General features: G+C 35.4%; 2 protein-coding genes across 2 annotated transcripts in view; both read left to right on the top strand.

Moving 5' to 3' along the window:
- Positions 1-25,783, top strand: part of LOC143638420 (uncharacterized) — a 254,715-nt gene that overhangs the window by 102,113 nt on the left and 126,819 nt on the right. The window lies entirely within an intron of this gene.
- On the top strand, positions 668-23,931 carry LOC143387370 (uncharacterized). The gene is made up of 4 exons (XM_077106259.1): positions 668-1,063; positions 17,302-17,428; positions 22,727-23,704; positions 23,786-23,931. The coding sequence occupies exons 1-4, from the start codon at positions 668-670 to the stop codon at positions 23,929-23,931; spliced, it is 1,647 nt and encodes a 548-aa protein (XP_076962374.1).

Here is a 25,783-nt window from a genome sequence, read left to right as displayed (position 1 = left end):
GACAAGATGTGGAGCTCTTTTTGGAAACACATTGTCTTTGTTTGCATCAAGACAAGCAGGTAGGGTCTGTTTTTTTTTTTTTTTTTTTTTTCTTGTCAAGTGCAGAGTATTCAGCTGATACTAAGGATACACATCTGGGCAGGATGTATCTGGTTTTTGGAGGAGGCAGGATCCCATTGCCTGAGATCCAGGGGATTGTCAAGAATCAGAAAGAAAGGCCAGTTCTGCTTGGAGAATTTTGCATAGATGAACAGAGGACAAGTCAGCATCCTGAAGATGTTCTGGGAGGTCTTGCTGCAGGAGGAGGCCCAGGTGATGAAACTTTTAAAAATTGACTTCAATTTCCTAACATCACAACCCAACAGAACTTAGAATTCTGGTCACCCTAACCCTGACCCAATGCCCAGACCTCAAAAGGAAAAGAAAAAAGAAAAAAAAAAAACCCTGCCATTCTGGTTTCCTCCTTGCCTGGAGCAGATATCACTGCCCCCCTGTCACTCAAAAAGAAGGCTCCCAGGACTCAGACTGGGCAGAACGGAGACTGACTGATGCCCTGTCCAATCAGAACCCCCTGTGTTGAGCGTTGTCCAGTCCTGAGCGCAGGCAGCGAGCAGGGGGCGGGCTTCTGGCTTGAGATGGGATTTATATTTGCTGGGTTTGCGGTTTCATGATTCCTGCAGTTGGACTCCAGGGTTCGCTCCATGCCCAGGATCCCGGGTGGCCCTGCCATGCAGGGGCCAAAGCTCTCCAGGGCAGGCTTGGCTGCTGGGCACCAGGAAATGGTGAGTGTGTAGTGACACCTAGTACCTGGACATGGAGGCTTGAAAGGGAGGCCGGGCAGGGAGGCCGTCTGGCGGGATTGGCTGTGGGGGGAACCCGAGCTGGCCGATCCCAACCCCAACTCTCGGCGCTCTCTGCGTCCACAGGCCTTAGCCCCTCGGGGAGAGCGCCCCTCAGTCCCCCTGGCCAGCCTGGTGGGGAGCGTGACAGTGGCGGAGACCCCGCACAGCCTCCCCATCCCCAGGGGCAGCCTCAGCCCCTGCAGGGGAGTCCTGTGTGGCAGGTGAGCGCAACTACCCAGAGTCTTCCCGGGCTGTGGTGATTGACAGGTGGGACCACTAGAAATCCAATCTCCAAGTCAGGAGATGGCGCACACCTCTCATCCCAGTGGCTGGGGCAGGGGGCCTGATGCAGGAGGATTGCGAGGTCAAGGCCAGCCTGGGCAAGTTGGCGAGGCACTTATAGACTCAGGGAGACCTTCCCTCTAAATAAAATGCAATATAGGACTGGGGATGGAGCTCCGTGGTCGAGGGCCTCTGTGTTAAATACCAATAAATAAATAAATAAATAAATAAATAAGAATAATCAAACCTCCAAACATGGTTTTCCTACAGGAGGGTAGCTGAGGTTTACAGGGACCTCGCTTATTCCTGTGGACTTTATTTGGTTTTTGTTTGTTTGTTTGTTTGGTAGTTAACAGAAGGGTGCTTTACCACTCAGCTATGAGTCTGGTAGTTTTTACTTTTTATTCTGACCGAGGGTCTAGCTAAATTGCTGAGGTTGGCCTGGTTAGGGTTTGATTGATAATGACTTTTGCATTGCAATTAAGTGTATGATTTTTACATCTTCATGGGTTCCTGGGTGGACTTTGTTGACGTCGTGATTCCTTGGTGACAATTGTAATAGTACAGCTTCACAGTGAACATGTTAGATAATAAATCCTTTTTTTTCCTCTTATAATTTTTTGCTCTTAAAATTCAAAAGTTTTTTGGTTAAGTTTACATATATTTAACTTTGTGGATGAATTTTAGGACTGGATGCTTCCGTTTAGAGTAAAGCATCCTGGATTGTTTATTAGTGCTTCATAGTTATACATAATACCACCTGCATATGGCACCCGTGTAAAACTTACCCATGGTATTTTATACTATTTTTAAGCTGAATATCCCATGACTATTAATGTATTATCCTGGTCTTATAAACTGATTGCAGCAAGTCCCTGCGGCGGGGGACTATCATGTGTCTTTAACAGCAAAACAGTTTCCACAAATAGTTAAGAAGCAGTTAAACTCTTAGAATTCGTGTGTTTCCTATCTTCATTGATACTATTTAACTTTCTATCTGATAGGGTTTTAGTTTACATTTCTCGGATTTCTAAAGATGTTGGATTCTTTTTATTCTTATTATTGAACACATGGGTATCTCCTGTACAAATTGGCAGCTCAAGTCTCTCCCCTGAATTTCTTCTGTGGTGGATTTCAGAGTGTTGGAACCATGGCCCTTTTCCTACCCATGGGGCTGGGATCTGCAGGGGTCTCAGGTTTTTCTTCCTCCTGAGCTTTTCTTTTCTTTTTGGGAGGCGGGTGGGGGGCGCATAGTGGATTGAATGCAATGCTCCTTTACCAGGGAGCTACATCCCTCGTACTTTTTATCATTTAGCTTGAGACAGAGGCTGAGTCTGGCCTTGAACTTGTGCCTCAGCTTTCCGAGTGGCTGGGATTACAGGTGTGGGCTTCCTGCCTGGGTCCCCCTGAATGTTCTAAATGTAAGGGAAGCAGAATGTCAGATCCAGAACCCCGTCTCCCAGATGAAACCTTCACACGTGTATGAATGAATTCCTAAAATTCAAGTCCCCTGTCCCCATTTCCAGCGACAATTTTCCTCCCCAGTGTAATAAAATAAGAAGCAAAAGTTTTGTTTTCTGTTTGAGCATTTCACACGAGAGTAAAGTACACTGAAAACCACTTGACATTTGTAAAAATGTGTGTGTGTGTGTGTGCGCACACACATACGCGCCCGTGTGTGTATTTTTCCCTTCCTCTCCCAGCCCAGAAACATTGTCAGAATGTCTTTGGGCTGAGTATCCCCGCTGTGGACTGCATGTCCCAGGGGTCTCATGCCCTCTGTGATATTTCCCTGGTCCTGTTTTGTCTCTGCCTGACACAGGGATCCCACACCTGGCACATCTGAGGTCTCTTGAGCATCTGGTAAATATCAGCCACCTGTGGACCTATTAGCAGGTGCATTTAAGGGAAGTAGTTTCTCAGGGGAGTAGGTGATGTCCCTGTGACTGGGAGGAGTCTCCTTATCCAGAAGCCACTTTAGATGTTCTCTCCTCTTGGCTCCTGTGGATCCTGGAGTAGCGATGGGCATGCAGCCATTTATTAAGACACTGGTTCAAGTTCCTTTGGAAACGCGTCCAGAGTGGTTGTTACTCTGTTAGCTTTTAAAGAACTCCATGCTATTTAAAAAAAAATGTCTGCACTAAGCTTATATTCTAGCACCATGTCATAAGCATGTCTCTTGCTCCATATCTATGTCATTGGAGGACTAGTTCCTTCACCTGTTTGATAGGAGCCTTTCCCACAGCTGGGTTCAGGCTGCAGAAACTCTTCTACTTGGCTGGTGACTGAATTCCTGATGCAATTGGTTAGAACCTAGGCTGCCTGTGCTCACTGCAAGAAGGTGGTGTGAGCCTATTCTAGAAAGAAACAGGGAGCTGTGGTTTTCATCCTTTTCCTTCACTCTGCGGTGTGTGTGGGGGGGTGATAGTAGTCCGTGGAAGTGCTTGCAGCCAATGTGAAGCCACTTGTTTTTGATCCAGGGTGATTCGCACATGCACAGTTGCCATTGCTCCCAAAGCTTGGTGGGTTAGGATGGAGTCCCTGGAATAGAAAAAAAAATGTTGGGACCCTGAGTGCCTGAACATACTCCTTCCAGAAAGAACTGGTCAGGACTGGAGTCATTACTGAGGTAGGGGGGGAGAGGGCTCAGACAGGACTGCTGGGTGGACTGCATTTGTCCTGTCTACCCTCAGGGACTGGCTAGAGAGGAGCTCAACTGTTAGCAACCACAGTTTGCAGATCATGCTGGCAAATCCCTTCTAGGGATAAACTGGGACCCTTGATCTCACTCCCCTTCTGCCATGGTAAATTTTGAAACTGTTTGCTTTGGTTCCTTCTTCAATGAAAAGGAAACCACAGTGAAATTTTGATGGGGTGTGGTCCTAGATGAACCCGAGAAAAGTGGCCATCTTTATAAGAAGGAATTTTATCATTCTGTCTCTTATGTGCTGATCTGTATTTGCATTTTTTTTCAAATTCTGCAGGTGTCCTTTTAAAAATATTCTTATATGTGAAATGTGACATTTATGTGACATCGATATAAAACTGACAAGGTGTTTCATAGTATTGGTCAAACTGTATGCAATATGGCAAACAAAATGTGGCTGATTGCCAGAAATGGTTATTTCTGGATGGAATTTCCAGCATGTCCTATTACTGAACTATATCCTCAGCCCTTTTTAAATTTTTACTTAAAAATTTTTAAAAATTTAAAGTTATTTCTAAATTTAATTTTTTAAAAATTACTATTGCCTACTTTTTTAAAATTTAGGCAGGGTTTCACTCAGTCGCTGGGGTCAGCTTCACAATTGTGATCCCCCTGCCTCAGTCTCTAGACCACTGGATATATGAGTTGTGTAGCACCACTTGCATCCTATCTCACAATTTCTTTCTTTTAGATGTTTTCATGTCATGATTTAATTATATATATTGTATTAATTATTTTTTAATACACAATAGCAGTGGAATGCATTACAGTCCTTATTAAACACATAGAGCACAATGTTTCATATCTCTGTGTATAAAGTATGTTCACATCAATTTATGCCATTATACATGAGCTCATTTCTTTCTGCATTACAATTCTTAATACACATATATACCACAATTTTTCATCTCTTTGTATATAAGGTATGTTGACACCCAATTCAAGTCTTTCTACATGTATTTTGAATAATGATGTCGACCATATCATTGTATAATGATAACTGTCACATTCCGCCATCCTTGCTAATCTCCTTCCCACTCCATTTTTCTGTCATCCCTCTTCCCTATCTAGAATTAATCTAATCCTTCCATGATCTTCCTCCCTACCCCACTATGAGTCACCCCCATATATCAAAGAAAATATTTGGCATTTGTTTTTTGGGGGATTGGCTAACTTCACTTAACATATTATTTTCTAACCCCATACATTTACTGGCAACTGCAATGTTTGTATTCTCTTTTAGTGCTGAGTAATATTCCATTGTGTATACGTGCCACATGTTTTTCATCCATTCATCCACTGAAGGGAATCTAGGTTGGCTCCACAGTTTAGCTATTGTGTATTGTGCTGCTTTAAACATTGATGTGGATGTGTCCCTGTAGTGTGCTGTTTTTAGGTACTTTGGGTAACTCCAAGAAGAGAAATAGCTGGGTCAAATGGTGGTTTCATTCCCAGATTTCCAAGGAATCTCCATGCTGCTTTCCATATGGCTGCACCAATTTGGAGTCCCACCAGCATGTATGAGTGTACCTTTTCCCCCAGATCCTCACCACCATTGCTGTTGTTTGTCTTCATAACAGCTGACATTCTTACTGGAGTGAGATGATATCTTACTTTTTATTTGCATTTCTCTGATTGCTAGAGATGATGAACATTTTTTCATATATTTGTTGATTGATTGTATATCCTCTTCTGAGAAGTGTCTGTTTTGGTCCTTGGCTCATTTGTTGATTGGGTTATTTGTTATTTTGGTGTTAATATTTTTGAGTTCTTTATATATCCCAGAGATTAGTGCTCTATTTGATGTGTGTTGAGTCAAGATTTGCTCCTAGGATGTAGGCTCTCTAATTTTTTTTTTTTGAAAAAAACTTTTTAGTTTGAATTTCTTTTATGTGTTGATTCTTGGTTTTAATTCTTGTGCTATAGGAGTCTTATTAAGGAAGTTGGGGCCTAATCACACATGATGAAGATTAGGGCCTATCTTTGCTTCTGTTAGATGCAGAGTCTCTGGCTTAATTCCTAGGTCCTTGATTCATTTTGAGTTAATTTTTTGCATGGTGAGATATAGGGGGTGAATTTCATTTTGTTGCATATGGATTTACAGTTCTCCCAGCACCATTTGTTGAAGATGCTATCCTTTCTCCAGTGCATGTTTTTGGCACCTTAGTCTAATATAAGGTAGTTGTAAATTTGTGGGTTTGTCTCTGTGTCCTCTGTTCTGTACGGTTGGTCTACCAGCCTGTTTTGGTGCCAATACCATGCTGTTTTTGTTACTATTGCTCTTTAGTATAGTTTAAGGTCCAGTAAGCGATACCACCTGATTCACTTTTCCTGCTAAGGATTGCTTTGGCTCTTCTGAATCTCTTACTTTTTCCAGATGAATTTCATGATTGCTTTTTCTATTTTCATGAGGAATGCCATTGGAATTTTGATCAGAATTGCATTAAATATGTATAGTGCTTTTGGTAGTAAGGTAATTTTGATAATATTAGTTCTGCTTATGCAAGAGTAAGGTAGATCTTTCCATCTTCTAAGGTCTTTGATTTCTCTTTAGTGTTCCATAGTTTTCATCATATGGATTCTTCAACTCTTTTGTTGATTCCCAGGTATATTTTTCTTGAGGATATTATGAATGGGGTAGTTTTCCTCATTTCCCTTTCATAGGATTTGTCACTGATATACAGAAATGCCTTTGACTTATGGGTGTTGATTTTATATTCTGCTACTTTGCTGAATTCTAGTTCTAGAAGTTTTCTCATGGAGTTTTTTGGGTCTTGTAAGTTCAGAATTATATTATCAGCAAATAGTGCTAGTATAAGTTCTTCTTTTCCTGTACTTATTCCTTTAATTTCTTTCATCTAATTTCTCAGGCCAGTTTTTTAAGAACTATGTTAAATAGAAGTGGTGACAGAGGGAATCCCTCTCTTTTCAGATTTTAGAGGGAATGCCTTCAATTTTTCTTCATTTAGAATGATGTTGGCCTGAGGCTTAGCATAGATAGCCTTTACAATGTTGAGGTAAGTTCCTGTTATCCCAAGTTTTTCCAGTGTTTTGAACATGAAGTGGTGCTGTATTTTGTAAAATGCTTTTCTGCATCTATGGAGATGACCATATGATTTTTATCTTTAAATCTACTGATGTGACGAATTACATTTATTGATTTCTCTATGTTGAACCAACCTTGCTACATGGGGATGAATCCCACTTGATCATGGTGCATGACTTTTTTGATATGTTTTTGTAATTGATTTGCAAGAATTTTATTCAGAATTTTTGCATCTGTTTTTTAGAGATATTGGTCTGAAGTTTTCTTTCTTTGTGTCTTTGTCTGATTTTAAAATCAAGGTGATTTTAGCCTCATAGAATGAGTTTGGAAGTGCTCCCTTGTTTTCTATTTTACAAAATAATTTCATGAGTATTGGTGTTAGTTCTTCTTTAATGGTCTTGTATCGATTGAGGCATGGGCTTTTTTTTCCTGTTTTTTTTTTTTCTTGGTTGGTAGGCTTTGGGTGGTGTCTTCTATTTCATTGCTTTAAAATGATCTGTTTAACTTGTGTATGTCATCCTCATTCAGTTTGGTTAAATTATATGATTGTAGACATTTGTTGATGTCTTCAGTATTTTCTGTTTTATTTTAGTACAAATTTTCGAAATAATTTCTAATTATCTTCTGTATTTCTCTAGTGTTCATGGTGATATTTTATTTCTCATCATGGTTTTTAGTAATTTGAGTATTTTCTCTTTCTCTACATTAGTATGGATAAGGGTTTATCAAGTGTATTTAATTTTTTCAAAGATCCAACTTTTCATTTTGAAAATTTTTAAAAAAATTAATTAATGTATAAAAAATATATGGCAGCAAAATGTATTATACTTCTTACTACACATGTACAGCACAATTTTTCATCTCTGTAAAGTAGGTTGACACCAATTAATGTCTTCATACATGTACGATGGATAATGATGTCCATCATATTCCATCATCCTTGCTAATCCCCGCCCCCTCCCTTACCATCCCTCTGACCTAAATATAATTCATCTAATCCTCCCATGCTCCCCCTCCCTACCCCAGTATAGTCAGCCTTCTTATATCAGAGAAAACATTCAGCATTTGTTTTGGGGGGTTTGACTAACTTCATTTAGCATTATATTCTCCAACACCATCCATTTACCTCCAGATGCCATGATTTTATTCTGTTTTATTGCTGAGTAATATTCCATTGTGTACAGATGCCACATTTTCTTTATCCATTTATCCACTGAAGGGCATCTAGGTTGGCTCCACAGTTTGGCTATTGTGAATTGTGCTGCTAAAATTATTGTGGCTGTGTCACTGTAGTGTGCTGTTTTTAAGTCCTTTGGGTATAGATCGGGGAGTGGGATAGTTCGGTCAAATGGCAGTTCAATTCCCAGTCACTTTGTCAATTTTTAATTGCTTCTTTTTTTTCAATTTTATTGATTTCAGCTCTGATTTTAATTATTTCTGTCCTTTATTGCTTTTGGTGTTGATTCATTTTTTTTCCCTAGGGCTTTGAGATATAATTTTAGGTCATTTATTTGACTTTTTCTTTTTTTAAGGAATGAACTCTATGCAATGAACTTTCTTCTTAGTAATGTCTTCATAGTGTCCTAGAGATTTTGATATGTTGTATCTGTGATCTCATTCACCTCTAAGAATTTTGAAATCTCCTTTTTGATGTTTTTTGCAACCCATTGTTCATTCACTAGCAAGTTATTTAGTCTCCAGGTGGTGTTGCAGTAGCTTCTATTTTTATCATTGATTTCTAATTTCATTCCATTATGATCTGATAGAATGCAGGGTAGTGTCTTTACTTTTCTGTATTTGCTTGGAGTTGCTTTTTGGCATGACATATGGCATATTTTAGAGAAGGATCCATTTGCTGCTGAGAAGAAAGTGTCCTTGCCTGTTGAAGGATGAAATAGTCGATGTATGTCAGTTAAATCTAAGTTATTGATTGTATTATTGAGTTCTGTATTTTCTGTTTGGCTTTTGTTTGGATGATCACTCCAGTGGTAAAAGAGGTGTGTTAAAGTCACCCAGAATTATTGTCTTGTGGTCTACTTGGCCCTTAAACTTGAGAGGAGTTTGTTTGAACATAGATGCTCCATTGTTTGGGGCATAAATATTTCTATTTTTTATGTCTTGTTGTTGTATGTTTCTCTTAAGCAGTATGACAGGTCCTCCTTTATCCCTTCTCATTAAAGTCACCCAGAATTATTGTCTTGTGGTCTACTTGACCCTTAAACTTGAGAGGAGTTTGTTTGAACATAGATGCTCCATTGTTTGGGGCATAAATATTTCTAATTTTTATGTCTTGTTGGTGAATGGTTCCCTTAAGCAGTATGAAAGGTCCTCCTTTATCCCTTCTCATTAACTTTCACTTGAAGTCCTCATTATTTGATATAAGGAAGGAAACCCCTGCTTGCTTCCACAGTCCATGTGAGTGGTATTTTTTTAAATATTTTTTGTAGATTGAAACAATACATTTATTTTATTTATTTATTTTTATGTGGTGCTGAGGATATAACATAGGGCCTCACATGTGCTATGTGAGCATTCCACCACTGAGCCCCAGCCCCAGCCCAAGAGATATATTTCTTTCCAACCTGTCACCTTCAGTCTGTGGGTGTCTTTTCCTATGAGATTAGTCTCTTGGAGGCAGCATATTGTTGAGTCTTGTTTTTAAATCCAGTCTGCCAGTCTTTTGATTGCTGAGTTTTGCAAATTAACATTCAGGGTTATTATTGAGACATGATTTGTATTCCCAGTTATTTTTGGTATTTAACTTGATTTGGTTTCTCTTTGATGGGTTTTTTTCTTTAGAGTGATTCTTTCCTTTTCTAATTTTCATTTCCTCCTCATGGAATATTTTACTAAGGATGTACTGTAGTGCAGGCCTTCTAGTTGTAAATTCTTTTAACTTTTGTGTATCATGGAAGGTTTTTATTTTAGCATAAAAATAGCATCTAAATCAAAATTCAATTGCTAATCAAAATTTAATTTTTCTGGGTATGATTCTTGGTTGGCATCTGTTTCTTCCAGAGCTTGGTATATGTTGTTGCAGCATCTTGTAGCTTTCAGGTTCTCTGTTGAGAAATCAGAGATCCTGATTTGTTTTCCCCATATATAATCTGATTCCTTTCTCTTGTGGCTTTTAAAATACTCTGTTTTCCCTGTATGTTATGTGTTTTTTATTATGATTTGCGTTGGTGTGGATCTGTTGTTATTTTGTTCATTTGTTGTCCTGTAGTCTCCTTCTATTTGATTTTCCAATTCACTCTACATGTTTGGACATTTTTACTATATTATTTCAATGAATAGATTGTCCATTTCTGTAGTTTGGACCTCTATGCCCTCCTCTATCCCAATAGTTGTTAAAATTTTCTCTTTTCATGTTATCTCATAATTCTTGAATCTTCTGCTCATGGTTTCTTACCATCTTCACTGGGGTCAACTTTATTTTTTCAAGATTATATATTTTGCCTTCAATGTCGGAGGTTCAGTCTTCCAAGTGATGTATTCTGTTGGAGATGCTTCCTATTAAGTTCTTAATTTGGTTTACTGTTTCCTTCATTTCAAGGATCTCTGTTTGTTTTTTTCAGAATCTCTATCTCCTTATTGAAGGAAACTTTTGCTTTCTGTATTTACTTATGTGACTCTTTATCAAAATGATCCTATGTTGCCTGTATTTGCTCTTATATCATCCTTTAATTCACAGAAAGTTATGTACCTCCTCCACTCCTTCTCTGTTATTTCTCCTGCTGTTCTGACCATGAATTCTAATAATGTAGCATCTTTGTTTGGGGCACATTCTTCTTGGTTTTTCATATTTTTTTTATGGCTCTTCCCTTTCATCTCTGTGTTTTGAAGGTGTTACAATTTTTACCCTGAAGGCTTATTGTGTCCCCAACTGGTTATAATATCTTTCTTTTTAAAAAAATTTATTTATTTTTTAAATACATGACAACAGTGTGATGCATTACAACCCTTATTACACACAGAGCACAATTTTTCATTCCTCTGTATATAAAGTATATTCATGCTAATTTATGCCATTCTACATGTACTCATTCCTTTCTGTATTACAACTCTTATTGAACACAATTTTCATATCTGTTTGTATATAAGGTATATTGGCACCAAATTCAAATCTTCATACATGTGTTTTTGAATAATGTTGTTGATCATATTCCACCATCCTTGCTAATCCCCTTCCCCCTCCATTTTTCTCTCAGACCTCTTCCCTATCTAGAATTAATCTAATCCTCCCATGCTCTCCCTACCCACCCCAATGTGAGTCACTCTGCATATATCAGAGAAAATAGTTGGCATTTGTTTTTTTGGGTATTGGCTAACTTCACTTAACATAATATTCTCCAACTCCATCCATTTACTAGCAAGCACAAAGTTTTTATTCTCTTTTAGTGCTGAGTAATATTCCATTGGGTATATATATCACCTTTTCTTTATCCATTCATCCACTGAAGGGATTCTAGGTTGGCTCCACAATTAAGCTATTGTGAATTGTGCTGCTGTAATATTGATGTGGCTGTGTCCCTCTAGTATGCTGCTTTTAATTCCTTTGGGGATAGATTGAGGAGTGGGATAGCTGGGTCAAATGGTGGTTCCATTCCCAGATTTCCAAGGACTCTCCATACTGCTTTCCATATTGGCTGCACCAATTTGAATCCCCACCAGCAATGTATGATTGTGCCTTTTCTCCCACATCCTTGCCAATGCTCATTGTTTATATGGATAATAGCTTCCATTCTGGCTGGAGTAAGATGAAATCTTAGTTTTGATTTGTATTTCTCTAATTGCTATGTTGAACTTTTCATATATATTTGTTGCTCAGTTGTATATCATATTCTGAGAAGTGCTTGTTCAGTTCCTTGGTCCATGTATTGATTGAGTTTTTTTTTTGATTTTGTTTTTTTTTATGTGTGTGTGTTGGTTTGTGTATGTGTGTCAAGATTGAGTTTTTCATATACCCTAGAGATGAGGGCTATATGTGAGGTGTGAGTGGTAAGAGTTTGCTCCCAGGATGTTGGCTCTCTTCACCTCACTGATTGTTTCTTTTGCTGAGAAGCTGTTCACTTTTGATCTGTCTACTTATTGATTCTTGGTTTTAATTCGTATGCTATAATAGTCTTATTAAGGATGTCGGGGCCTAATCCAACATGATGAAGATTTGAACCTACATTTTCTTCTCTTTGGTTCAGGGTCTCTGGTTTAATTCCTAGGTCCTTGATCCACTTTGAGTTGAGTTTTGGGCTTGATGAAAGAGAGGGTCTTAATTTTATTTTGCTGCATATGGATTTGCAGTTTTCCTAGCACCATTTGTTGAAAAGGCTATTTTTTCTCCAATATCTTCTTGGTACCTTTGTCTAGTATGAGATAACTGTATTTACGTGGGTTACTCTCTGTGTTCTCTATTCTATACAATTGGTCTACTTGTCTATTTTGGTGCCAGTACCACTCTGCTTTGGTTACTATTCCTCTGAAGAATAGTTTAAGGTCTGGTATATTGATGCCACCTGCCTTCCTTTTCTAAGGATTGCTTTGCCTCTTCTGGGTCTCTTTGTTTTTCCAGGATTAATTTTTATTTCTTTTTCTATTTCCATGAGAAATGCCATTGGGCTATTGATTGGAGTTGCATTAAATCTGTATAGTGCTTTTGGTAGCATGGTCATTTTGACAATATTAATTCTACCTATTCAAGAACAAGGTAGAACTTTCCATCTTCTACATCTTCTTTAATTCTTTTTCTTTAGCATGTTGGAGTTTTCATTGTACAAGGCTTTTTACCTCTTTTGTTAATTTAATCCCTTTCAATTCTCATTACCTTATTTTTTCCCTTCATTTCCCCCCCATTATTCTCCTTCATCTATTTTATTAATCTATTTATTCATTTATGTTTGATGCTTTCTACATATACAGGAAGGTGGAATTCACAGTGATATATTTTTATATACCCATGTTTTTTAAAATTCATTTGATATTCTCCTTTCCTGTCAGTCCCACCCAGTCTCCTTATACTCCACTAATCTTCTCTATATCTTTTTTCCTTTCCCAATTCTCCTTTCCCTTTTTGTTTTGCTGTAGCTGTTGCATGTGAAAGAAAACATTCGACCCTTGATCAGTCTGATTAATTTTGCTTAGCATGATGTTGTTAATTTCTGTTCATTTACTCACAAATGTCACAATTTAAATCTTCTTTATCACTGACTAAAAACATATTGTGTATATCTCATTTTATTAATCAATTCATCTATTAACCGGCATGGGAACTGCTTTCATAATTTGGCTATGGTGAATTGGGATGCTAGGAACAAAAATGTGGCTCTTTCAAAATATAAAATTAATTACAATTACAGATAGCCAATATTCATGGCTACTCGGACATGCTTTTCTGATACAAATATAAGTCAGCAAAAGAAAACAATTTACTGTTGATCACTATATATAGGCTGTAGCATAGTCAAAGAAATGTTTCTCATTATAGAAGTAGTGTTATTTATTTGGCAAATATCACTTGCATTTTTGTTTGCTTTTTAGATCTTTTGTATATACTTCTTATTATTTTTGCTGTGGTTTTGACTTTTTTCTTGTGCCTCTTACAAATACTTTTTTCTTCTGGCAAAATATAAGTAAAATCTAATTTACCATTTTTAAGTTTATAATCCCATAGCTTATACAGTAGACATAATGTTGTAAAACGATCACCAGTGTTTAGTTTCTGATATTTTTATACATGAACACTTAGTTCCTTCTAGCACCCATTTACATTCTTCCAAAGAATTACAGAGAATATAATTTAATTTTTGCATCCCTTGTATTTTTAACAATTTCTCATTTTTACATTTTGTGTAAATTTTCATACTATTCTGTTCTACTGTTTAGATTTTGTGTAAATTTTAATACTGTTTTGTTCACTAGACAACATATTTTAGAAAGCTAAAAGGCATAACAAATTGTTCCTTATGGCTTTGACTTTTAAGAATGGACTGATACATGGGCTCATCCAGGGCAGGGCTATCAGTGTAGATTCCCTAAGGGGGCAGTTTGCACAGTTCTTGGAACCATGGTGATTGAACTGGAGGAATAATTTGGGAACTTTATGAACTCCAAAGTAAATAATGCTGGGAACTAAGTAGAAACATAAGAAAAGTAAAAATAAAAGTTTAAACAAATATTATTCTTAAGATACACTAGGGTCATGATTGATTGTTTTAACTTAATGACATTAGAAATTAATGGGGATTGGTAAAAAAAATATATTTCAAGTAGAACTTTTCAGATAGGAGACACAGAAACCCACTGAATTCTGGGGTTTCCAAGAAAATGACTCAGAGTAGATTTGTGAAATATCTGTCAAATCTCACTATGTGATCAAGGCTTAGTGGAAGCTATTGCATTTGTTTTTGTGCTGCTGGTAATAAAACCCAAGGTCTTTCACATGCTGAACAAATTCTGCACCACTTAACTACAACCATAGCTCCATAAAATATTATTGTGTAAATGTCTCTGTAGGGGAAAACCTTACAGGTTATTTTGAATTTATGCATAAATTACATATAATTATTGAAATATAATTCATAATGTCACATAATTATTCATTAATATGACTCATTATAATAAATGATTTAAAAGATATATGCTTAAACTATGTAACTCTGCAATATTTTATATACATCTATAATTATAAATCTATGTATGTACATATACAGACATCTATAGAAAAACAGATGTACATACACAAATCTTATCTCCATGGATCTGCATATGTTTATTATAGTTTCAGATTATATCATTCTTACTATTGCTCCTTATAAGTTTCTAATACCATTATATGTGATAGTGCCCATTTTTAAATTGCTTGTTATGTCGCTCAGTATTTTAAAAATATATTTAGTTATCAATAGACCTTTATTTGTTATTAATTTGTATGTGGTGCTGAAGATCAAACCCAGTGCCTCATACGAGGTAGAAAATTGCTGTACCACTGAGCCACAACTCCATCTCTCTTGCCAGTTTTAAGAGCTCAATGTATTTTTTTTTATACCAGACCTTCATCATATATATATTTGGCAAATATTTCATTCAGTTTCTTCTCATTCAGTTAATAGCATACTTCAAAATACAGAATGGTTTTCAACAGAGTAAAAGTTTATTAACTTTCTCATTTATAGATCCTGCTTCTGGCTTTGTTCATGTCAACACAAAGCCATATAGAATTTCTGCTATGTTGTCTGGCACAAGCTACAAATTTAACATTTTCTTTCAGATGAATGATTTAATTTTTCAAAAGTTGTAAGTTCTGTGTCTAATTCATTTCTTTGCATACAGATGCCAGGGTGTTCATAATTCATTAAAAAGATTATATCATCTCCAGTGAAGTCCTGCCATCTCTTGTGTGTTTTTCGAGTTTATTGCTAGGTTTTCAGTTCTATTTCATTAATCTGTTTGCATACTCTTTGCCACATATCTCACCTTTTGGGGTACTGTAAGTTCATAGTAAATCTCAGTGTCAGATATTTCAGTCCCATAAACTTATTCTACAGAATTGTTGACCATTCTATATGCCTGCATTTTTTATATAGCCTTTAGAAGCCAATTTTTTGTATATTTGTGCAATAGGTTGTTACGATTTTATCATGGTTGTGTTTAATTCATTTACTAGTGTTGTATATAGCTAATATCTTAATATTGAGTGCTTCTTTGTATGTTTGGTAATTGTAGGGTCCCCCAATTTACAGGAAGTAAATCAGCAGTGTAGATGACATTCTGGGACTTATAAGTGACATCAGAATTAGGTGAAAGACTGCAATTTTGAGACCTGAAGTAGTGACACTTGTGCGAACCAGTGTCAAAAACATGTTTTTTTAAAAAATATTTTTTAGTTGTTAATGAACCTTTATCATTTATTTATATGTGGTGTTGAGGATTAGACCTGGTGCCTCACACATGCTAGGCAAGAGCTCTGCCACTGAGCCACAACCCCCAATTGATTTTCTGCAAATTCACACATTTTCTTTTAGAAAAATAAATTTTAAAGGACATTGTAGGTGAGGACTTTAAACTGACTCCAACTATGTGCCTGTTAACTGGAGAGAATTGTGACTCTGGAAGACTAACCATTTCCTTTCTTTGCAAAATGGATCTGAGATGTGTGGACTTTACAGAACTATTTTCTTATCTGCCCAGAATTACCTGACTCTCTGCTTAGGAATGAGCCACAGAAGGCCACAGTGTAACAGAGAGGGTTCTCCACAGTTTGGATAAAATATTTATTCTAACATGTCAGGATTTTTATTTTTTGCCTTTTGTGAACAGTGACTATAATCATCTACTAACCTGATTTGTCTTGTTGTTGTTCCTTTCATAAAACCTTGATACCATACAATTCCAATTGGCTCAAGTATTTAAACATTTTGCTATTGAAGATTTTTAATTGGTTATTTGTGTAGATGGTGTGATAATGCTCTGATGTCAAGGTAATTCTTCTAATAAAGTAGCTATGTTTAAGTAATCAGGATCCATCCACACGTGGAAAACCCGAGTGGACACTTCTGGTGTGTCTTACTGATCTCATCTTCCTTTTGCACACAGAGATGATGACAGCCCTGTGCCTTTTTATGACTCCTAATTTTATTATGCATTTCTCAAAGCTATAATTTTTCTTGGTTATATTTCCTTGGTTGTATGAGTTTTAAGTAACTTATTTTTACCATTATTTTTCCATTACAATTATATTAAAAGGTCTTTTTTCTTTTATTAACCATTTCTTTGTTTCACTTTTTGAACACATACATGCTGCTGTCTGGGCCCATTTTGAAGCAAATTTATTCACTCGTTGAACTGCTTATAGAACTTAATATTTCAAGTGTGTCTTTTCACGAGGTGGAAGTGTCACTTTACATGTCTCCCAACGTTAATATTTTATGAATATTTTACACATTGCGAATGTGTCATGGATGATACTTGAAAATAATTGTTTTGGGGAGCTCAATATGGATACAAAGCAGAAAGAATAACTCCCAGACTGTTTTCAAAAGCTTTTTTACCACATTTTGTCTCCCTTGGGCACAATCACCTTATGAGTATATATTTGACAAGTCTGATTTGCATCTGGAATGTACCCCAAATTTCATTCACCAGTGGCAGAAAAGTTAGGAGTTCGGCTTTTATTCACTTCTTCGATTGTGTTATATATCTTTGACTTCACTCTGATATGGAAAATACATATATATACATACATACACACACACATATATACTGTTTTAGCACTTACTTTCCATTATCTAATTCAGAAGAAAATACGTATCTTATTCCATAATTAAAGTAACTCTCCTACATGACAGTCAGTTCTATTAACTCTTAATCCAAACTAAACACTGAATAATGGTTTTGTCTGTGTGCTATTAATCTACCAATTTTAATTTTAGGAGCCATTGACATTCAGGGATGTAGCTATTGACTTCTCTGAGGAGGAATGGGAATGCCTGGATCCTGCCCAGCAGAATTTATATAGAGAAGTGATGTTGGAGACCTACAGCAACCTGCTCTTTGTGGGTGAGCATAACTTTCCTTCAAAATTCCTAATTATTATTATTAAATTTTCTTCCCTTGAAGCATATCTTTTGGGAACTTCACCATAAAAATTGGATTATTCAAATATGTGTTTTCAATAAAAATGATGGGGTAGTTCTTGATGCTGACAAGAAAATATTAAGTTCCTTTTCATCCTTAATGTTTTCTTTGTTGGCATGATATACATCCTTCACTTGACATATGGTTGACTTAGAGAAATGCAGTCATGTCAAATACTGTGTCCCACATATAGCAGAGAACATAGTTGAGGTAGAAGAGGAAGCCTAAATTCAAAAAGTTTGATTGAGAAGTTATCCAGCAGAAAAGATTTTTGAGAAACTTGAATTTCTTTCTCTTGTGATCATAGAAGAATCTGTCCTGTATTTTGTGCTTTCACATAATCTAGTCTCCTGATTTTCCTCCAGTAATGTCTGCGTACATGCAAATTAACAACAAAACACTCCCCTTGCCTTGTGAGTGTCCATATTATCTGACAGCTCTTCCATAATTTTTAAAGATATTTTTTAGTTGTTAATGAAATTTCCATTTATTTATATGTGGTGCTGAGGATCAAACCCAGGGCCTCGTACATGGTAGGCAAGCCCTCTACCACTAGTCTTTAACTTCAGCCCCTCCATTATTTGAAGGAATTTTTTTGTACATTTCTGGAGACCACTAGGTCAACCCATTTAAATACATTAATATCACAACTCAGTTACTCTAAACTTATTTGTACATTTTTTTTCACTAAAATTTCCTTATCAGAGTTCTTTCTGATATGTGTAATGGAGTTTTTGTGAAATTATCTGCCATGGAATAAAAGTCAAGATGGACAAAGACTGCTCTTTTGAGAGATGGTTTAAGTTGTATTTGAATAAGAGGATTTGTAAAATAACACATCTGTGTATATTTACAATTTGGTTGGTTAATTTTTTCCTTATTTTTTCATTGTGTACAGTACATTCCATGTATGGAATGGTTTCCCCATATCAGTTCATTGCTTCACAAATTAAGATATGCATGACTCTTGTTTGTGTTGCCAATAATGTTATATGTGCTTTTGCTTGTATAAATATTAAGCCTCTTTTATCTATGACTTTATATTTTATCTTGATTGTCTTTTAATATGCCCATGTACATAGAAATTGAAATTTTCTATATGTAATTGTAATGTGGATTGATGGCACTGATACTCTAATGCTGAACTACACCCCAAGCTCCTCTTCATTCAGAGTTTGAGAGAGGTTCTCACTAAGTTATTGAGGATGTCTTGATTTTGCAATTCTCCTGCCTCAGACTTCATAGTAGCTGAGATTACAAGCATGCCCATCATTTGTATATTGATGAGTTGGTTCTTATTTATAGAATAAATACCACATTATTTTAAATGAAGGTTTGAGAAATGTTGCAAATCTCTTTTATGTATTGTTTGTAATTTTAATTATGATCAAAACTACAAAATAAAACTTACTGTCTCCAAAAATTTAAATATATAGTTCAGTAACATTAATTCAAATTGTTATGCAATATACCTCTAAAAAAATTTAGATATCAAAAAAAAAAAACTATGCCTAGGAAGCAAGGGCTCATTTCTGTCTCCCCATCGCAAAACCATTCTCTTTTGTTCAGAAAGCTGCTACTTTAGATTAGAGATGTTATACTTGTAGAATTCTGCAGTATTATTTCTGTGACATTTCAGTTAACCTAGTGTATATACATTTTGTAAAATATATAATTAGAATAAATTCATTGACTTCAAAGTTCTATAGTTTCTATATTTCACATTGGCTCATCGTTCTTTTCAAGGATATTTGGTTTGCATCCCCCATGATGGCTCTATTGAATAACAATGTCAAAACACTGGTGTGCAATGTTATTAATTTGCTATTGATGTGAAGGTTATTGCCACACTCACTAAGAAGTCCATCTATCTAACTCCATGTCTGCATTTACAATTAAATGTTGTAAATTTTACTATATTTTGAAGCAGGGAAATAGTCTTATTTGCACTTTGGGGGATATCCATACAATTTAAAGGTTAGATTTCTCTGCAAAAAAAAAAATATTTTTAACAACGGGATTCTGATGCATATGACCTGGAGTCTCTAGTTAAATTTAAAAGATGTTTATACTACTTAAAGTTATCTTTCAATTCTTGAACAACAGCATGCCCAAGGGTGTTCAATCAACTGACACATATTTAGGGATTTTTGAACATTCCTATCACTTTTGACTTCAAATTTTTATTCCATGTTGGTTACGAAATAACTATCACTTAAATATTTATTAAGCTTTGTTATAATACATAAAATTGGTCTATCCAGCATATTATCCCATTTGTGATTAAGAACAGGAATTCTATAAGTCTAAAATAGTTTCAAATATTTTCAAAGTCTTATACTTTGCAATTATCATTTTGCTTCATTGTATCTCCCTTTTCAGTAAGTGGGGATTGATGTCTTCTTTGTTTTCATTCAACTCTCTCAATGTTTTCTTTGTGTGTTTGGGAAGTATGATATAAATTGCGAATGTATTTACTCTTAATTCAGAACCTGGGGAAATGTTCCTTTTCTCTATTTTGCCTCTTTTCAAAGTCTTTTTAAAATTTAAAACGATTTCTATGTCCTATAGCTGTCTTAAACTGTGTTTTGTGTACTATAATTTAGACTGAAGGGGTTTTTTTTTGGTCACTTTTGTATGTGTCATGCTTGTATCCCTTTGCTTTCAGTATGTGTGTGTTCTTAGATTTAGAGTATACTGTGGACAACCTAGAGTTGTAATTTTTAGAGTTAATTCAGAGGCCAAGGTTTGTTTTCATCAGAATTTTATAACCTTCAATTTGCCAATAAAAATATCTAAAAATGAAGAATCTCCTACTCATACATTGTATGAGGATCAACTTGACTTCACTTTTTAAAAAATTCAATACATTTGTGGCTTTTCAAAACTATATTATTGTTACAGGTATATATGTCTTTTTACAGGTTTGCTTTTATGCTTTTGTCTTTCAAATTCTATTTCAAAATTACATGTTTTGTGTCCCATTATTACAATAAAATCAATTGTTTGAGCCAAGAAATGTTTAGAATTTTATATGACTTGTGTTGCTGTGCACACTTACATTTCAGTATGAAGGATTACCTTTCATACTTTTTGGAGAACAGATCTAGTGTTGATGAATAGTGTGTGCATTTATATCTTTAAAGTCTTTATTTTCCTTCTCTTTTGAAAGATAGTAGCTGCAAATATAATGTTTTGGTTGATAATTTTATCCTTCCATCCCTTGAAAATAGCCCTGAATTCCATTCTGTGTTGTGAAGTTTTGACTAAGGATTTTACAATTATGTACTTACACATTTCTAGGCGACCCATCTTTTTCTCTTGGATGCTCTGAATATTCTCTGTAAGTTTAAAACTTGGATAAAAACCTGCTTTGAGTCTTTACAACTTTGAGCTGTTTTGGATGTTTTATTTTTCTTATTTTCTGAGATGCATTTATTAGTACTGGAAAGAGAACTACCACTTTGCATTTTTTATCTTGGCTGGCCTTGAAATTTGATCCTTCTGGCTCAAAGTCCTATCTTGCTATGAACAACCACCCCATGACTCTTTCAGAGACTTTATAAAGAAAGACATTAAAAACACATTTTCTGCTTATTACTATTAACAATTCTTGACTAAATTTAATTCCATTTTTTTGTGTGTTGGTTTAATTCAGTCAACTTCTTTTAAATGATGATTTATTATTCCCTTTGAGTACTTCATAACTTATTTTCTTACAGTAAATTTAGCCATGATTTTTTCTGTTGGTAAGCAGGAACCCCTTTTTGAACAGTCCGCAAATATTTGCATGTTTCATATTTTTTCCTTTTTAATGAAACAGAAGAAAGTTGGTAGATTTTTAAAATAGATTGTGAAGGAGGAAAGACTTTGTGTAACACAATGTATTTTCCTCTACTATATTACTCTTCATAGTAATGTACTCCTCATGGATACTCTGAACACTAAGATGATTTGGAAAGTTCTCAAAGTAATTTTCTGTGTACATTTTGTTTTATTTATATGTTTCTATATTAACAATGGGCTTAGATTTAATAACCTACTCCCCTGCTGATGTTCCTTTATTGCTGTAATTTCTTATGTTAGCAAAATATAGTCAGCCCAGTACAGTAAGAAAACATGATTATTATTTTTATTTCAGCCATGAATTGTCATCACCCTGAAAAAATTTTACCAGAGCAGGGAATACAAGATAGAGAAGGAAGATATGGAGAGTATGACATTAACCATTTACAACTAAGAAAACAATGGAAAAATATAGGTGAGAGTAAAGTTCAAAAATCATATTATAATGGTCAAAACCAATTAGTAGTCCCTATTTATGATAAAAATTTTATGATCAAAGGACACCAGAAACAATATCTGAAAAAATTTCAATTTATTTCACGTACTTCTGAGGACCTGTGTGTCTGTAAGAATATATCCAAAGCCATTTTTGAAGTGAAAAGAAATGTGTAAAATTTGAAATCTGGTCCATGCATTAGTTTTTAACTTGGCCAATTATAAATGTAGCACTGAGGTAAACTTCCATTTAAACATTTGCACAGAGAAGATATTTTTAAAGTGATAATTTGATAATTTCTTTACAAAATGTCCATTTTTTTCTGCAACAATACAGTCATTTCTACTTGTGCCCAAATAGACAATACTCAGAGTTATAGAAAGGTTTCTAATACCCCACTATTGCTCAATGATAATTCTGAAAAAGATTTCTGGAAAGTGCACTATATAGATAATGCTATATGTAACACCATTAGCCATGTCTCTACCCCGAGTAATTACCAGTATATTTACATTGGTGATAAACATTTTGAATATAGAGGCCCCTAGGCATTTTGTAAAGAAAACATACCAAGATGAAAAATGTGGGAAAGTTTGCTTCAGTCAAGACATAACTTGGAAGTGTAAGGTATATGAATGGGTTCTTTATCACAGTGCAGAGCTTGCTCAATACAAGATAATTTATAGAGAAAGAGAGCCCTATATGTTTAAAGAATATATCAAAGCATTGGCTTGCTCGGCATCTTCTAAACCCAGTAGATACTATGACAGAGATAAATCCTATAAATGTAAAGAATGCAAAAATACTTTAAGTGAAAGTTTACAACTTGTTGAGCATCAGAGGATTTATACTGAACTAAAGACCTATAAATGTAAAAAGTGTGGCAAATACTTAGAAAATTTGCAACTCTTACTCAACACCAAAAATTTATTCTGCAGAAAAGACCTACCAATGTGAAGAATGCAATGCACTCAACAACTTTACTCAACATCACAGTGTTCATACAGGAGATGTGCAATGCAAATGCAAAGAATGTGACAAAACTTCTAATAAAATCTCCAATCTTATTTGTCACCAGTGGACACACCCTGGAAAGATGCCCCACATATGTAAACAATTTTGCGAAGCTTTTAGTCAAAAACCAAGCCTTAAAAATCACCAGAGAATTCATACAGGAGAGAAGCCCTACAAATGTAAAGTGTGCAGCAAGAGTTTTAATACAAACTCAAATCTTGATCGCCACAACAGGATTCATACTGGAGAGAAGCCCTACAAATGTAAAGTGTGTGGCAAGAGTTTTAATACAAACTCAAAACTTGATCGCCACAACAGGATTCATACTGGAGAGAAGCCCTATAAATGTAAAGTGTGTGGCAAGAGTTTCAATCAAAAATCATCACTTACTCAGCACCAGCGAATCCACACTGGAGAGAAGCCCTACAAATGTAAAGTGTGTGGCAAAAGTTTCAATAGAAACTCAAATCTTGATTGCCACAACAGAATTCATACGGGAGAGAAACCCTACAAATGTAAAGTGTGTGGCAAGAGTTTTAATACAAACTCAAAACTTGATCGCCACAACAGGATTCATACTGGAGAGAAGCCCTACAAATGTAAAGTGTGTGGCAAGAGTTTTAGTCAAAAATCATCACTTACTCAGCACCAGCGAATCCACACTGGAGAGAAGCCCTACAAATGTAAAGTGTGTGGCAAAAGTTTTAATAGAAACTCACATCTTGATTGCCACAACAGGATTCATACTGGAGAGAAGCCCTACAAATGTAAAGTGTGTGGCAAAAGTTTTAATAGAAACTCACATATTGATTGCCACAACAGGATTCATACTGGAGAGAAGCCCTACAAATGTAAAGTGTGTGACAAGAGTTTTAAAACAAACTCAGAGCTCAATCGCCACAACAGGATTCATACTGGAGAGAAGCCCTACAAAATGTAAACTCTTTGGCAAGAGTTTCAAAAATTATCACTTACTCAGCACTAGCGAATCCACACTGGAGAGAAGCCCTACAAATGTAGAGAATATGGCAAAGATTTTAATCAACAATCATCACTTACTCGACACCAGAGAACCCATACTAGAGAGAAGTTCTATAAATGTGAAGAATGGCAAAGCTTTTCAAATTGAAGGTCACATCTTACTAAACATTATAGATTTTATACTGGAGAGAAGTTTTACAATGAAAACATTGCATCAGTGTCTTTAAAGATGAATCAACCCTTATTTCACAGTAGTTCAACACTATTTCACACCAGAGATATGATAGCACAGAAATTATACAAGTGTAAAATATGTGACAGAGTCTCCAACAGTTGTTCACACCCTACTCAGCACGTCAGAATTCAAATGAGTGAGAGGACCTGTGGAAAAATTTTTGCAAAGTTTTTGGACATTGATCTGACATTTTAAAAACACTGGAGAATTTATAGCATATAGAAACCCAAAGAATGTGTCCAAGACTGTATTCAAATTTCAGACATTTTTCAATTTCTGACCTCATATCTGTAGCAAGTGTGGAATAGCATTTGTCCAAAGTGTGTACTTTAGATAACAGCAAAATATTTACGAAAACACCTTGACAAATATAAAGATTGTAGTAAGTTTCTTATCTATAGCTCATCCCTTCAAGTATTTGGAACCTAGGAGGGAAAAAATCATTTAAATGTAGAAAATGGGTAATTGCTTTTGACATTTGCTGAAAATTTTCTTAACATCTTTAACTGATATTATAGAAATAAGTAAATACAAATATAGAATAGTGCATCCCTAAAAGGATATAATTTTACTATAAATCAACAATTACTAAAGAGTCTCATTTTTCACAACTGGAGAAATAACAATTCTCAGAGTTGATTATTTCAGAAGTCTCTTATGATTTATATGAAATTTTAAATTTTTAGTTTTTATGTTTGTACATAAACTTAGGGACACTTAATCAGTAAACCACATCCCCAGATTTTTTTCCCATTTTTTTAGAGATAGGGTTTGCTAAGTTGAATAGGGCCTCACTAAGTTATGGAGTCTGGCTTTTAACTTGCAAAGCTTCTCAAGTCCCTAGTGTCACAGGTTTGGACCAACATGCACGTTTTACAGAGCATTTTTACTTATATTTGCCTTACAGATGCAATTTGATTCTAAATAAAGTGTGAATTTCTTAATGTTAACCTTGTCATGCATTTAATGACGTCATTAGGTCACGCATCTCCCACTATTCACATTGTTTTACTATTGCATCGATCCATTAGCAATCTATTGGGTAAAAAATGCTATATCATCTCCATTAATTATTTCATATGTTTAATTAAGTTTTATTTGGGGAATATTACTTATGTAAATTATATACTCTTATTTGTAATTATGGAAAAATTAAGATCGTTATAGGAAGTATCTAGGGAATACTAAAATAATGCCCAGATATCCCTATTTTCAATTATAACTTTAACATTTCACCGTATACAGTTGCAGTACTCCCTAAGGGATCTACAACTTTGGAGAGTTATACAAGCTCCCAATCATGGAGTGGAGAAAGACCCAAGAGACTAGGAGCCAATGTGCATATGCAGGTAAGAAAGGAGGGTTGCTGAAGAGGAAATAGTTTCAGTAGTTCCTGTGGAAACCACTTGGTCTACAGGCCCATCCAGACACATGAACTGAATAAACCATGCAGTTCTTCACGACTCCATGACATTCATTACTGAAGAGACTGATCTGAACTCAAGTGTAGAAAAAACATCCCAATATACGACCACCTCTTTAGTCTTGTATACCCAGTAGAAAAGTGTAACCAGAAACATGTGAAATGATGATTGTAAAAATAAAGACATACTATAGGAGCATTTATGCCCCCACATTTTTATTTCATTATATATTTTGATTTTATAGACCTTTTTGTTCTATTTAATGACTTACAATATAATGTTTGCTATACTTATTGGATTATAGGATAGATAGCATGTGTCATGGTCTTTGAGACCACTCT

The sequence above is a fragment of the Callospermophilus lateralis genome, chromosome 20, assembly GCF_048772815.1.
Source record: "Callospermophilus lateralis isolate mCalLat2 chromosome 20, mCalLat2.hap1, whole genome shotgun sequence".
In the NCBI taxonomy this organism is placed as follows: Eukaryota; Metazoa; Chordata; class Mammalia; order Rodentia; family Sciuridae; genus Callospermophilus; species Callospermophilus lateralis.
This window is presented reverse-complemented; position numbering and strand designations above follow the sequence as displayed.